The 16,397-nt window shown below is 39.0% G+C and overlaps 1 protein-coding gene across 2 annotated transcripts in view; it reads right to left on the bottom strand.

The window, feature by feature from the left end:
- The window catches only part of YTHDC1 (YTH domain containing 1), a 40,891-nt gene extending 26,100 nt beyond the window's left edge, over positions 1-14,791 (bottom strand). For both annotated transcript variants that reach the window (XM_011940270.1, XM_011940271.1), the window contains exons 1-4: positions 14,416-14,791; positions 1,613-1,714; positions 894-1,222; positions 346-772 (exon numbers count right to left, since the gene is read on the bottom strand). In XM_011940270.1, the coding sequence (XP_011795660.1) occupies positions 346-772; positions 894-1,222; positions 1,613-1,714; positions 14,416-14,443 (886 nt within the window). In that variant the 5' untranslated portion in view covers positions 14,444-14,791. The remainder of the gene's footprint in view (positions 1-345; positions 773-893; positions 1,223-1,612; positions 1,715-14,415) is intronic.
- Between the last annotated feature and the right edge of the window lie 1,606 nt (positions 14,792-16,397).

The raw sequence follows: 16,397 nt of genomic DNA, 5'->3' as shown, positions 1-16,397 counted from the left end.
ATACTTCAAGTATATCAGTGTTTAAATAAACTGCTGACTGGTATGAAAATCTAAGAATTTACAGAAATCTGAAATACATTTCCTTATACAGAATCAAATGGACTTGTGCTCATTTACAACGCAACCAATCTGTAGCTAGGAAATGGCCTTTACTAAAATATGCAAATCGTATTCAAGATTATTCAAATATATTTATAACATTCAACAGCATATAATTATAAAAGATCACAAGACAATCCTATTAATATCCCCCATCTCCTCAACAATTTTATAATTTAAACATTTTCAAGATCAAAACCTATCAAGTTTTTTTAAAGACAAACTTTTACAAATAAAAAGTAGTACCTGATCCATCTGTGCCTGAACCAGATCTGACGGACCCATCTGTGAAGGAAACAGATTCAGAACCAGAGTCACTGGCCTCACTTCGAGTGTCATAATCATTTCCCTCCTCTTTCTGGTCTCTCTCATCCTGTTCATATTCTTCTTCTTCTTCCTCCTCCTCCTCTTCTTCCTCTTCCTCCTCCTCTTCCTCCTCCTCCTCTCCATCTTCATCCACCTCTTCATCTTCTTCTGCATCTTCTTCTACCTCTTCATCTTCCTCCACATCTTCTTCCACTCCTTCCTCCTCATTCTCAGTGTTGTTGCCTTGCTCATCAGAAGAACCACTGCTGCCAGTCTCATGGTCAGAGCCATATTCTTCAGAGTTCACTTCTTCCTTAGAAGACTGGCTGGATCTGCTTGCACGTCTATCCACTTCAAGCCCAATTCTCTGATGTTTAAAGAAAAAGGGGATCAGCAGTCATATAAAAGACAAGGTCAGGGTGAATAAACAGTTCTAAAGCCTCAAAAAGAATGGCTTTCTGTTTTATATCTGCAATAATATTTACTACCTCAGAACCATCTGGCGTAGGAGATTTGGCCCTCCTTTCAGGATCCCTTTTCCGGACACAGGTTTTTTCAGGTTGATTCTTGTAAGGTTCTCTGGAGGCACTACTTGATAGACGAATTTTCCGATCAGCATCTAGACGCTTGTTTCTTTCAGATCTTTGATATTCCTCATTTTTATACTCTGTGACTGACTTTCCTTTTGTACTAACTATTCTTTTGTTATTGCTAACAGATGAGCTCAGTGGCTTAGAAACCAGTTGTCTTGAATGGACAGAAGGCTTTTGTCGTTTGGTATCAGTAGATTCCATTCGATCACTTTTTCTTTTTGATCCTTTAAAATACAAAAAAAAAAAAAAAAAGTAGTAGTAGTATTTGTAGTATATTCCATTTATTTCACCAAAGATTGACAATAATATACATTAGGAAGGGGGGAAAAGGCCTCATTTCTTTAAAAGTCTTCTGAAAGATTTCTGCTCCAGAGTTAATTAATCTAAAAGAAAACATAGCTTTCAACTACGGGAATAAATCCATATATTTGAAAAGTTTCATATATTAGAAAAAAACAGATTATCCCCATTCATATGGATATCAGTTTGTTATGTACATTTAGTGTTAACTGCCTCAAAGAACAAGTACAAAAAAGCATTTAAGTCATTTTCTTAAGAAATTAAATCTCCTCTATTTATACTGCTATTTCAAAAATAATAGAACTCTTACATACCCTTTTTCTCGTTTTTATCTTGTTCACTCTCTGGATTATACAGTTCATCATCTTGTTCTGGTACTTCAGTCAAAATATCATCTAGAACATTAAGTTCTCCATCTGCAAATCAAATTAAAAATTAATAGGGAAAAATCACTATCATTAAGCATGTACTTTTGAGTACTTACTAAGCGTGAGGCCACAAGTGCCCAGGGAGCTTTCACTTCACTTTTACATAAAAAAGCATTATTTTTATTTCAGAATCAAGACACAAGATTAATTTCTATAAAACAATAGAGGGTCAAGAATTGGCCAGTCATGGGGGCTTATGCCTGTAATCCCAGCATTTTGGTAGGCTGAGGCAGGCCAATCACTTGAGGCCAGGAGCTCGAGACCAGCCTAGCCAACATGGCAAAACTCTGCTCTGCTGAAAATATAAAAATTAGCAGGGCGTGGTGGTACATGCCTTTAACCCCGGCTACTCGGAAGGCTGAGGCACAAGAATCACCTGAACCCGGGAGGCAGAGGCTGCAGTAAGCCAAGATCACGCCACTGCACTCCAGCCTGGACGGTAAGAGTGAGTGTCTCAAAATATATATACATACATAGATACACACACACACACACACATACATACACACACACACACACACAGAGAAAGAGAAGTCTGGGCTATCTGGTCTACAAAGCCAGGAGTATACATCTCAGAAGGCATGAAAAGATATATTGGAGCATAAAAAGAAAATGTAAGAATGTCTCTATTTTTACCTCATTCTTAAATTTCTAAAATTTCTGATGGCTTAAAAATGTGTACAATAAATTAGTAGAGAAATACGTATGTACAACCTATAAATACACATTTACCAAAAATGTGCACTCCACAATTACAAAGAGAAAACAACTTTACAGTGGAGAAATGTCGCACAGGCCAAATTAACCAGATAATTAAAGTTAACATCACCAGTAATGAGACAAATCAACATCATGGACCTCCTGTTACAACGCTCTGAGAACAGAACTAAGCTTTTGTAATGTTCTATGCAAAATGGAAAAGCTGAACCTACATGAGGAAATATCAGACAAATCCAAAGTAAAGGGTATCCAAATATGTCACTAGTCATGAAACAAAGAGTAAGAACTATTACAGGCCGGGCGCGGTGGCTCAAGCCTGTAATCCCAGCACTTTGGGAGGCCGAGGCGGGCGGATCAGGTCAGGAGATCGAAACCATCCTGGCTAACATAGTGAAACCCTGTCTCTACTAAAAAATACAAAAAACTAGCCAGACGAGGTGGCAGGCACCTGTAGTCCCAGCTACTTGGGAGGCTGAGGCAGGAGAATGGCGTGAACCCGGGAGGCGGAGTTTGCAGTGAGCCGAGATCTGGCCACTGCACTCCAGCCTGGGTGACAGAGCGAGACTCCGCCTCAAAAAAAAAAAAAAAAAAAAGAACTATTACATATCAAAGCAGACTAGAGAAGCATGAAAACTGAACACAGCCCACAATATTGGATAACTGGAAAAACTGGTGAAATCTGAATAGTTTGTATCAACATAAATGTATTCCATTTAACGTGTTTATCAACGTTATTTGGTGAACTCGAACATTTGCACGTCTATTTCTTCATCTACTAAGTAATGAATTATTAAACATGTCTTATTCTATATGATTTGTATATATATTTTTAAAATAATAAAATTTTAAAGTGACAAAATATTTTTAAAAAGTAGTAAGCATTGGTTAATATTTGTTGTCTTGAAAAAGGTTGTAAGTATCAACGTTATTTTTCTAATTTTGACTGTACTATGATTAAGTCAAAGAAAGTCCTTATAAGACATATTTAAGTATTCAGGGACAAAGCTGTATTATGTCTAAAACTTACAAATGGTTCAGGAAAAAGTGTGCACACACGCATGTACACACACACACACAGACACAGAGAATGAGACAAACGTGACAAAATGCTAACATTCGCAGAATGTCGCTGGACACCAAAAGAAAATTCTTCACACTGCACTTGTAGCTATTATGCTTATGTGAAATTATGTCAAAAAGGAAGTTAAATGAAAAAATTATCAATGCACTATATAATAAAAAAACGTTTAGAGCCTGCTGGTGTGGACTGTAAAAGCATAAAACTTATTCAGACAAGGGAACTATGACTATATTGACATATTCAATGATCATGAAAGCATAAAACTCAGTTTTGTCCCCACTTCCACCTTGTCCAACAAGACAAACCTTAGAAATACACACAAATACCATTTTAAATTTTAAAATAATGTACTAATGCTAATAGTAAATGTTTAAACATTAACTATTCCAATACCAAAAAAATTTTTCCAAATTTAAGTTGTGCCAAAGAGGAAGTATAAAGCAATGAAAACTGATGAGACAGAACAATTATATTTGTGGCTTGAGGGAAAAAACAAAGCCCACTTGAATTACAGCAAGGTCTATTAATTAACCTGGGGGCTATAAACAGGTTAAATGGGATTCAAATTTTCCCCAAAGTGGGAAAGACATCAGTGACTGAAGAGAATAGTTAATACAAATGATAAGGTTACACAGGGAATCGAAAAGATAACATTTTCCTTTACATTTGAAGACAGACACAGTCTAAAGATATCTGAAAACTACTATGTCTGGAATAGCAAAATTGATTATTTTGGGTGGTACCAATGCTGATATGTACTTTCTATCATTTTTCTAAAATGAAAACAGGTTACATGGGTTATTTTTGTTTACTTTTTAAAAATCTTATTTAAAATCCAGATATGTCAAACAAAAAAGCTTCTCTCATCATCTAGATTCACGTTTTTGCTAAGACAAAATTCCTTCAAGATCTGAACGGTGGCAAACACCATTTTTGGACTCTACATCATAAATTAAAAAAAAAAATAGTTTGATAGAAGTAAATCCACGTTTTACAGATGTTTAATAAGTACTGGGTCAAAGCTCATTAATCAATAAAAAAGTAGATCCAACAGGTCTTCACAGAATCAAATACATTTGCAAAAAACAAAAAGAAAAAATTTAAGACTATCAAATGAAACAGGCAAATATAATGCTATACAAATCTTTTCATAAAATCACTAGATCTTATTTGGAAATATCACCCCCGAACCCTGAACATTTATATATTATACACTTTAGACATGCTAAATTTAATACAGAATGAATTTTGCAGAATGTTAATTTAAATAAATTTAAGTTTCAAAGACACTTAAAGCCTGGTTTTCCTATAAAAGGGGGTATTACTGTTTTAAAAAGATTTAATGAATTCAAATTCAGACACTGGTTGCAGTTTTAGAAAGCACCTACAACCTTTTTCAAGACAACAAATATTAACCAATGCTTACTACTTTTTAAAACTACTTTGTCACTTTAAAATCTTATCTTTTTAAAAATATATCATACATACAAATCATATAAAATAAGGCATGTTTAATCATTCATTACTTAGCAGATAAAGAAACAGAAGTGCAAATGTTCAAGTTCACCAAATACACTTTTCTAATAACAAACATATTAGTATGAAGTTCTGGCTTTACAAATCTACAGTTAAATTAGATGGGGAACAATAAAAGCACCTTTAACCAAAGTATAAAGAACACAAATGCAAAATATTAAAAGGACATACATACTAGAACATAAATTTCAAATCAGTGCACCAGAAAGCTCTATATCTTTAACACTGCATTTAAAATCTACTGAAATATTCAAAATCAACTATAACATCCTCACTTAAACGACGTATACACTTTTATCCATATTACAGTCCATAAAATCAATAAACTGTGGTTTTACCACAAACTGGCAAACTAAAACCTACAGGATAAACGTGGCCCACTGCCTGTTTAGAATGGCCTGCAAGAATGGTTTTTACATTTTTAAGGTGCTTCTTAACAAGGAAAAAAAAAAAAAAAAGCAAAGAATATGTCAGAAAACACTTATAGCTCACAAAGCCTATCTGGCCCTTTACAAAAAGTTTTGCCACCCCTGACAAAATACAAATGACCAAATTTTAAGTTACTTTTCTCCATCACTGAAACTCCTTATACATACACTGGAATATGATATACAAGGGAAAAAGTCTTGGAGGTTAAGAAAATACAGGTTATAACTTACATTTAGGTATCAGGAAATTCCCAGTCTTTCTGAGTTCAAGATTCTTCACCTCTCTTAAGAGGCACTTAAAAAAGATCAGTTTTGGGGACAGGAAAAGGAGGACATTTGAATCTTCTGTGAGTTTTCAACTTTTAAGACTCCCCTTCCTTATCACTATCAGACTTTAAGAGGTTGCCTGCCCCAATCCTCTTGCTAATGGGCTACATGATATATATAAAACCTGGTCCAGAACACAAAACAAAATCCCTTCTTCAACAAAACAGATATGGTATATACATACATGTTCTAATTTTCTACTGCTGTGTAAGATGATCACCCTAAAACTTGACTTAAAACAGTAACATTTTTCATTATGACTCATGGTTCCAGGGCTGGACCTGGGTCTCCGATGTGGCTGCTGTTAAATGGGGCTAGGGCTGGGGCTGAAATCATCTGAAGCCTTGTTCATTGACAAGTCTGGCTGATGTCTAGGCTGGGAAGATTCAAAGCTGGAGCCTCTCCAATTCTCTCTGTGTGATTACTCATTACTATGGCAGCCACAGAGTAGGCAGACCTCTTACATGGTAGTTTAGGACACTCGTGTCCCAACAGAGAAAGGACCAGGGAGAAATCCAGCAACACTATCACAGTATTTATTCATCACAAAAGCTTACCTAGGTTCAAAAGGAGGGGACACATACTCTAATCACTGTTGACAGAAGTGTCATATATAATACATGACAGATGTTTCCAAAATGACTATAGTTTTAAGGATAAATATTTTAATTATATGCGTGAAGTGCATTTTTAGTAACAAAAAAATTCATTTAAATAGGTCAGTGTTAAAGCTTATAGTATTAAGTTATAAAGCTAATATAAACTGCTTCCACTGGCCTTATCCTTCACTGACTTGAAAAAGTACACCTCCCATACATTTTAATTCTTTTTTTTAAAGTAGAATGAATTACAAAAGCAGAAACATTTTAATACTCTCACAAGTTACTGCTATTAAAGATTACAATCATCACTGGCATATCCATTTTTAAGAATTATCTCTTTAAGATATGAAGTAATATCCACTAGTTCTAGGTTGACTTTCTTTAACCTACCTGAACAAATGTTTTTAACCATTTCCTTTGTCCTGAAATTTAACATTATTGATATTCTATATAAATAGAAATATGTATGCTTTAAATTACTTCACAATAGTTTGACAGTAGCATCCCAACCCAAGAATAATAACAGTAAACAAAGATTAGAAATGCCAGGTTACGAAAAGGTCTATAAACATACAATTCATGCACTACAAAACTCCTAATTTCTATGACACAAAGCACTTCACAATGAAAGTTTTTTTCAGATGTCTATATAGAGAACTATACAGACATTAAAAATAACTTTTTTTTTTTTGTAGACGGAGTCTCGCTCTGTCACCCAGGCTGGAGTGCAATGGCACAATCTGGGATCACTGCAACCTCCACCTCCCAGGTTCAAGTGATTCTCCTGCCTCAGCCTCCCGAGTAGCTAGGATTACAGGCGCTCACCACACCATGCCCAGCTAATTTTTGTTATTTTTAGTAGGGACAGGGTTTTGCCATGTTGTCCAGGCTGGTCTCAAACTCCTGACCTCAGGTGATCCACTTGCCTTGGCCTCCCAAAGTGTTGGGATTACAGGCATGAGCCCGGCCTTTAAAAATCACTTTAAATCTCTTAAAAAAAAAAAAAAAAAAGTTTTTGAGACAGACTTGCTCTGTTGCCCAGGCTGGAGTGCAGTGATATGATCTCAACTCACTGCAACCTCCACCTCCCAGGTTCAATCAATTCTCCCTGCCTCAGCCTCCCAAGTAGCTGGGATTACAGGCACCCGCCAACAGGCCCAGCCAAATTTCTGTATTTTTAGTAGAGAAGGGTTTTTGCCATATTGGCCAGGCTGGTCTCGAACTCCTGACCTCAGGTTAAAATCTATAAAATTTTGTTCCAAAATTAAGATGTCACAAAAAGATGGATTTTTTTTTATACTGTGCCAGTGCAACAAATAAACTTAATAAAACAATCCTACATTAAACAGTATTTACATTTAGAGTTAAAATTCAAATCCATCCAGAAGTTTTATACTAGCAGTCAATAGAATAAACTCAGCTCTTGAATGTTGTTTTAAAAAATTCTAAGGATTTAATATGAAAACCTGCTGAAAAAAATACTACTTGATTATTAGGGGCCCAGATTCTCACCTGAAAACAACCAGCTGGAGTAGTCTAGTCTTCAGTTAAGACACAGAGAAGGTAACATATGTCAAAGATTTGCATGAGACAATCTGAGTTTGTATCTGGTGAATCAGTGTATTTACTATCACTACCTGAACAAAGAGCATGCTGGCTCTTTAAAAAAAGACAAAACAAAAAACCCATGATACTATTACCTAATGTATTAAGCAAGTACTTTATCTGCCAGATTCTGGCATGCACACATTTGCAAACCCTGCATAACACTGATCTTAAACTTCAAAAAAACCCAAGCCTCAGTTTCATATGAGGCACAGGAACATCAAACTAGTTTTAGTATACAGTATATAATACTTTGGGAAAGAGGAGGAAAGCTAAAGGGGACAATCCTACTCAAAGATTAACTTCCTTGACAGTTGCAAGCACTCTGTTGCCAAATCTTCCACATTTTCAAGAGGACTCTGAAACCCAGATTTTTATTTGGAATTGCATGACTTTTAAGTGCTGCCTCAATTAAAAACGAAACAGTGGGCTGCTAGATTCCATAGTTGGCTGCTAGATTCCTCCGTGAAAGTATAATCATGTGTGAATGTTTTGTATTAATATTATAATCACAAACTATTAGCAAAATGAGTTCTGAGGTAAAGGTATAGATTCCCAGGATATAGGAAGTAAACAAGGATATAAAAAGGGTAACAAGTCGGGCATGGTGGTTCACACTTGTAATCCCAGCATTTTGGGAGGCCAAGGCAGGTGTATAGCTTGAGCTCAGGAGCATGAAATCAGCTTGGGCAACGTGACGAAACCCCATCTCTACAAAAAACACAAAAATTAGTGGTGCGCACCGCACCTGTACTATTATCAGCTACGCAGGAAGCTGAAGTGGGAGAATCACCAGAGTCTGGGAGGTCGCGGCTGCAGTGAGCCCTGATCGCACTACTGCACAACAGAGTAAGTTGTGCAGTAAATGCCTGGACAACAGAGTAAGACCCTGTCCCCCCACAACCAAAAAAAAAATCATCATTATTTTTAAAGCCTGTTCAAAAACTGACAAGATGTTAGAAATAACAAAGCTAGGCCAGGCGCGGTGGCTCAAGCCTGTAATCCCAGCACTTTGGGAGGCCGAGACGGGCGGATCACGAGGTCAGGAGATTGAGACCGTCCTGGCTAACTGACAAGATGTTAGAAATAACAAAGCTAGGCCAGGCGCGGTGGCTCAAGCCTGTAATCCCAGCACTTTGGGAGGCCGAGACGGGTGGATCACGAGGTCAGGAGATTGAGACCGTCCTGGCTAACACGGTGAAACCCCGTCTCTACTAAAAAATACAAAAAAACTAGCCGAGTGAGGTGGTGGGCGCCTGTAGTCCCAGCTACTCGGGAGGCTGAGGCAGGAGAATGGCGTGAACCTGGGAGGCGGAGCTTGCGGTGAGCTGAGATCAGGCCACTGCACTCCAGCCTGGGCCACAGAGGGAGACTCCATCTCAAAAAAAGGAATAACAAAGCTAGCTGTTTATTGCTTGGCTGGGGGATATCTGCTTTAGGTAAACATGGAAACTTAAAATTTACCATAATCTTTACATTCTTGTCCAGGAAGGTCACAAACCTTAACTCCAGAGATACCAGGGTAGAAAATTAACCTTTATCTGGGACAGTCATTTTTTACTGCAGAAGCTTCTGGGTCAGAAGACTGCACTATTTATTAAGATGTGAGGTTCCAGCATCAGACTAAGGTTTAGTATTTAAAGAAAGTTAAATATTAAATATATCACACATTTTGTTTTCTAACACAAGGTACCAAAATAAATTATATTTTAACTCATTTAATATAATTTTAGTGGGATCTGGCAATGAAGCAAGATTACTAGAACCTCCCCCTCCCCCTTCTATATCTTGTAATGTACATTGTACGTTTAGACTAGTTTCTCAGTTTTTGTCATTCAAAATTCTCATTCCTCCAAATGAAGTTTAAAAACTTGGATTTCCCATCCAAAATTGCTGTCTTCTAAAAAATATACAATTTAAGTGCAAAGAAAGCATTTAAGATTTTCTACCTTACTTCTCCTATAGATAAAATGAATATATTGGAATATCAATTACATACTCTATGCTTTACACAGCCCAAACTAAAGTGAACCAGGAAAGGCAATTTTATCCTAAGAAATTACTATAGCGAGAGCCATAGTATATACACAGTCATCATGTGCCACAACATTTTGGTCAATGATGAAATGCATATATAAACGACAGTGGTTCCATTAAGATTATAATGCCTCACCTTTATCATTTTGATATTCAGATACACAAATACTTCCCATTGTGTTACTACTGCCTACAGTAGCATGCTGTACAGATTTGTTGCCTAGGGACAATAGGCTATATCATACAGCCTAGATATGTAGTAGGTTATACCACCTAAGTTTGTGTAAACACACTATGATAACACAACGAAACCACCTAACAATGCCCACCTTCACTGTTAAATGACACATAACTGTATGTGTGTGCACAAGACTCTGTGTGTGTGTGTATATATATTTGTATATGCCTGCATGTAACCGTGTGTATAACAGCTGGGCATGGTGGCTCATGCCTGTAATTCCAGCACTTTGGAAGGCTAAGGCAGGCAGATCGCTTAAGCCTAGGAGTTCAAGATAATCCTGGGCAACATAGGAAGACCTCGTCTCTACTAAAAATAAAAAATTAGCTGGGCATGCTGGTACACACCTATAGTCCCAGCTACTAGAGAGGTTGAGATGGGAGAATCACTTGAGCCCTGGGAGGTTGAGGCTGCAGTGAGCCATGACTGCCCCCACTGCACTCTGGCCTAGGAGATAGAGGCTGTCTGAAAACAACAACTGTGTGTATATATACAGTAGTCCCTCACTTATCCAAGGTTTTGCTTTTGAGGGTTTGTTACCCCCAGTCAATTGAGTCAATCACTGTCCAAAAATACAAAAATGGAAAATTCCAGAAATAAACAATTTATAAGTTTTAAACTGCGCGCTAAGTAGTGTGATGAAGTTATGCACCGTCCCACTCTGTCCTGCCTGGGAAGTGAATCATTCCTTTGGTCAACAAATATTTGCATTACATATGTTACCTGCCATTAGTCATTTAGCTAACTGTCTCGGGTAGTAGATCAACTGTTCACATATGGCAGTGCCAATGTTGAAAGTAACCCTTATTTTACTTAATAATAGGCCCAAAGCACAAGAGTAGTGATGATGGCATATTGTAATGACTGTTCTACTTTATTACTGTTGTGGCTGATCTCTTACAGTCCCTAACTCATAAATTAAACTTCATCATAGACATGTACATATAGAAAAAAACACAGTATATATAGGATTTAGTAATATCCATTGTTTCAGGTATCCACTGTGGGTCTTAGAACATACTTATCGGCCGGGCGCGGTGGCTCAAGCCTGTAATCCCAGCACTTTGGGAGGCCGAGGTGGGCGGATCACGAGGTCAGGAGATCGAGACCATCCTGGCTAACACAGTGAAACCCCGTCTCTACTAAAAAATACAAAAAATTGGCCGGGCGTGGTGGCGGGCGCCTGTAGTCCCAGCTACTCGGAGGCTGAGGTGGTAGAACGGCATGAACCCGGGAGGCGGAGCTTGCAGTGAGCCGAGATCGCGCCACTGCACTCCAGCCTGGGGGACACAGCGAGACTCCGTCTCAGAAAAAAAAAAAAAAAGAACATACTTATCAGGAATAAGGCTGGTAGAGGTTGGGGGTGGGGGGAAAAGTGTTGTATAACTTAAACTGAGAAACTCTTAGCTTTGGTTATCACACTGCACATGTCATATAACCAATCAGTTAACGAAGTCCAACCTGGTAAATATTCAAGGTACTGAAACACAATTACTGTATACAAAGAACTCAGTGAACAAGACAGATGTACTCTGGGCCCTCAGGGAGCTTCCAGTTGGGTAATGTAGAAAAAATGTTATTTTTAATGCAGTAACTCATTACACATTACTCATACACGTTTTGGATAGATTATTTTTTAACTGTTCTTTGTAGGAAACTTTGTAAAAGCTTAATAAAATTTATACAAGGTGTCTGCAATAACAGAAAAGATGCATATTTCCTCCTTATATAGAAAAACGGCATTTAATATTAGTTAACATCAACATTGCAACACCTTTCAAATCCAGTTTACTGGGCAAATTATCACCACAGGAATCACAGGGACCTAGCAATCTGCCCAGTTATATGGGTTTCAGCTTCTAGGTATGAATATTATAGAAGCATCATTATAGATTATAGAAATTAATGTCTTTATTACCCAGATAGGTGCAAAACCCATAATTCAAGAACTCTATGAACAGGAGTCTTTTCACTGTTCTGTGATTAATATAATTGCCAATTTCTGCAACTTAAGACTCATTTGTTATCAAGATCTTAAACCATTTATGGAATCACTTGAGAAGGAACTTAACGTTTGTGACATGACTGAGATTTTTAGAGGGTTTATCCTTATAATTTCCTGTTTCATAGGCAATAAAGCACTTAGAGTACCATTTTTCCTTAAGAGAGGAAGAGCCAAGTATTGATTCTAACTATAAAGCTAGGCGTGCAATGATGATCAAGTAAATGATACAACCTGTAGGTTACCTAGAACTCTCCCAAAACGAAATAAACAATTCCAGTAGGTAAGTGCTAGTTCTCCATGCAGCCCAGAAACAATCTTTGTTCTAAACTATAAAGATAAAGTACTTACATAAACTTTTTAAATAAAGTTGTTATGAAAATTAAATTAAAAAAAAAACTAAGCAAATGTGAGGCAAAGAACCTTCTCAAAAGTGGGGAAACGTATCCTATGTATAGACAACAGGTGACATCACTCCTTCCCAATAATAGCTATACAGTTTATGCCTTTGTATTGCATTATCACCACTAAATCATTTCTAAAGCAAAACTTTTAAAATCATCTACTTTTCTTCTTCAATGTGCATCACTGCGTCTACTCTATCAATGACTTGTAAATATTTTCACCTTAGACAACGAATTCTTGAGAAGTACTGAATTTTACTCATGTTTGTGTTTGGTTCATTTCGCCCACCACAACCACTACAGACTCCCATATCCACAGCTCACAAATTACAATCAGATGTTTGCTGAATACTTACTAATTAAGAGTACGTATTTTTAATAACTGAGTTAACTAAGTAAAAGCAGTTTCTTTTACTCACTAACACCATGCAATCCTATGTTCACATTCCTTCTGGATTTCTCAGAAAAAACAAAAAATAAACCCAGGGAGATTTTTTAGCATTTAGTTTAAGGATGGAACATCAAACTGCTATAACCTAATCAAAGAACTGCTTTAGGATAAGGGCAGTATCTTAAACATATTCCCACCCACTCCACTTTCCAAGCTTGTCTCTATCCTAGGGCAGTTCACTAAAGCATGAAGACCCTCCTGATGTAGAAACCAGAAAAATGAAGAAAAAAGGATCACAGGCCTAAGTAACTTGACTCGAGAGCCCACTTAACAAACCCCCACAAAAATCTCCCAAATCAGTTAGGCACACAGAAGAGATGTGTGAGACACAGAGCAGCGACCGTTGTCATATTATCAACTAAAATCTTTCCAAGACTATTATGTTAATCTTAGGGTTGAAAAAGATCTTAAAGCAGCATTTAATCTAAACCACTCTCCAGACAGATATTGATCTAGGACCTACATTAACATCTCTAGGGCTTGGAAACTTAGTATATCTTTCCATTATAGCAACATCAGTTCTCCCTACATTTCACTGAAATTTATCCCTCCCACTCTCTATAACTTGCATCCATTTGTTTCTGACTGTACCCTCTGGGACCTACACACGTTTCTCTAGCATAATAGACCCAGGATTTCTTTGCCAGCCTAAGTCACATAGTTATCTTTCCAAACTAAGTATTCGTTTTTCCAAGTACTATGTTTTTCCAAAATGAGTATTCGAGGAACAAAACGGCTAGTTCCCGTTGCCTATTGAACAGGAACAGCCAGAAGTTATTTGCAGATATTTCTCAAGATTAATAATCTGCCAGTGCCACTTCTTAAACATGCTCACTTACCACACTACCAGTGTTGATCGCGGCATTAGGGGTTCTCAAATTTTAGTCTAACAGAAATGGTTGTCCTGAAAATACGCATTACATCCGCATGATCCTACCAGGAAATAAACCTAGGAGCTTGCAACTCAGAAAGGCCCCCTCTCAGCCCAAGACAGCTAAACGCAAAATCAAGCGTGAAATCCGGATCAAAGAAAAACCCTACCGAGATGAAATGTTAGGCCATATGGAGACCGAGGACGAAAGGGCAGGCCTGGTCTCCGCCAATGAGTCCAAGTGTCTCGGTGGGGGCGACCGGCTCCCCAACGAGGCAAGCTAACCTCCCCAACCCCCACTCCCGCCCCGCAACGACGACCACTGCTCCATCACTCCACTCCCGAGCCCCAGCCTCGCCTCCGCCCGTCACCTTTCTCCGCACTAACCTTTCTCCTCCCGACTGTCGGCCGCCATTGCTCCCCTTCGGTTTCCGCCGCTGCCGCTTAGACGCGACTCGCGCGGGTGCCGCAGCCGCGGCAGAAGCACGGGCCCGTCCGTCAGTCCGTCCGCCCGGCTGCGCGCGTCACACTTGGCCTCTTTAACGCTCAGCCTTCTCGACTCTTCCCTCTTTTTCCCTTTCTCCCTTCCTTTGACTCCAGCTTCCAGCGGCCTAGGCCCAGCCTTCTCGTTAGGGCTCAGACTCGAGCGAGGGTATGGGGGAGGGAAGGGAAACAGATGGCGACAGCGGGCGGCGCTAAAATGGAGCCTGCTTCCTGCGCGAAACAATCCCGCTCCCGAAATGCCGTGCGCTGTTTACGCTTCGTTCCTCTCTGGGAACGTCACAGTGCGGAGAGGGGCGGGGAAGCGGGACGTGCAAAAGAACGTGACTTGACGTCAGCGCGTCACCCCGCTGCCCTCAACCCACTGGTACCTGGAAGGAGTCTTATGCAGAGATTAGGTTGCCCAGGTTTTTCTTGGAGTTCCGGTTGTGCTGGCTATACCCGGATGGCGCAATTTTCCAACCTGAAACTCTTAGTGGAGTGCCTGCCAGGCTTTCTTAGCTAGAGTCGCTCTAAAGGACTCCTGATTCAGTTCGGGAAATCGGAGTCTTATTCAGGACAAGTCTGGGTGAATCCTTTATGTTTACCAGATGTGCTTTCTTAGTTGGGGTTCCACTCTTACTCAAAGGCAATGCAGCATGCAACCAGCTCCTTTATAGTCACAAAAGCCTACTAGTTTTTGTTCAATAGGGATTCTCGCTCCCCTGGAGTGTAGCGGCGCCATCTCGGCTCACTGCAACCTCCGCCTCCCGGGTTCAAGCGATTCTCCTGGCTCTGACTCCCGAGTACCTGGGATTACAGGCGCGCGCCACCATGCCCAACTAATTTTTTTTATTTATAGTAGAGACGGAGTTTCACCATGTTGGCCAGGATGGTCTCGATCTCTTGACTTCATGATCCACCCACCTCGGCTTCCCAAAGTGCTGGGCTCACAGGTGTGAGCCACCACGCCCGTCCTAGGTTTGTTTTTAATTGGGGAAAGAATTGTATCGTAATATGTCTTTGTAATTAACAACTAATGTAAACATGTATCAAGGCCCTGGGGCACAAAATTGATTGAAGCAGACCATCCAGGAATCGAAACTACAGAAGAAATGACCAATAGATACATAACTACATAGTGTGGTAAAATCTGCAAGAGAAACTTGCTTAAGATTCATTGTCCAATGGAAAGAAAATCTAATTTTGCTTCCCTGAACTATAACTGAATTATAAGGGTAAGAAAAATCTGCAAAAAGGTAACTAAGTAACTTTGTGATATGAAGACAAACTGGCAAACTAATTGCATATTCAGAGAAAGACAAGTAGTCTAGAAGTCTAGAATGTGGTACCACTTTTTTTTTTTTTCTTGAAACTTGGTCTCACTGTCACACAGGCTGGAATGCAGTGGTGTGATCGTGGCTCACTGCAACCTTGGGCTCAAGTGATCCTCCCACCTTAGCCTCCCTGGTAGATGGAACTACAGTCATGCTCCACCACACCCGGCAAATATTTTGCATTTTTTGTGGAGATGGTGTTAGCCATGTTGCCCAGGCTAGTCTCTAACTCCTGGGCTCCAGCAGTCTTCCCACCTCGGCCTCCCAAAGTGCTGGGATTACAGGTTTGGAGCCACCAGGACTGGTCCTGTTTCTAGGACCTTAATTGGACATTAATTTGAATATATGAACACACACACACCACACACACACATTAAATAATATCTGATGATCCTGAGGAATTGCTATTTGTATTTTTAGTTGTAATAAGTTATTTTTTTTAAAGAATTTCTTACAATTTCATGATTCATATGAAAATATTTGCAGGCCAGGTGCAGTGGTTCACACCTGTAATCCCAGCACTTTGGGAGGCTGAGGTGGGCGGATCACCTG

Source organism: Colobus angolensis, unplaced genomic scaffold (assembly GCF_000951035.1).
Source record: "Colobus angolensis palliatus isolate OR3802 unplaced genomic scaffold, Cang.pa_1.0 Scaffold189, whole genome shotgun sequence".
Lineage (NCBI taxonomy): Eukaryota > Metazoa > Chordata > Mammalia > Primates > Cercopithecidae > Colobus > Colobus angolensis.
The sequence above is the reverse complement of the archived record's forward strand: the minus strand, read 5'-3'. Positions and strand labels throughout refer to the sequence as shown.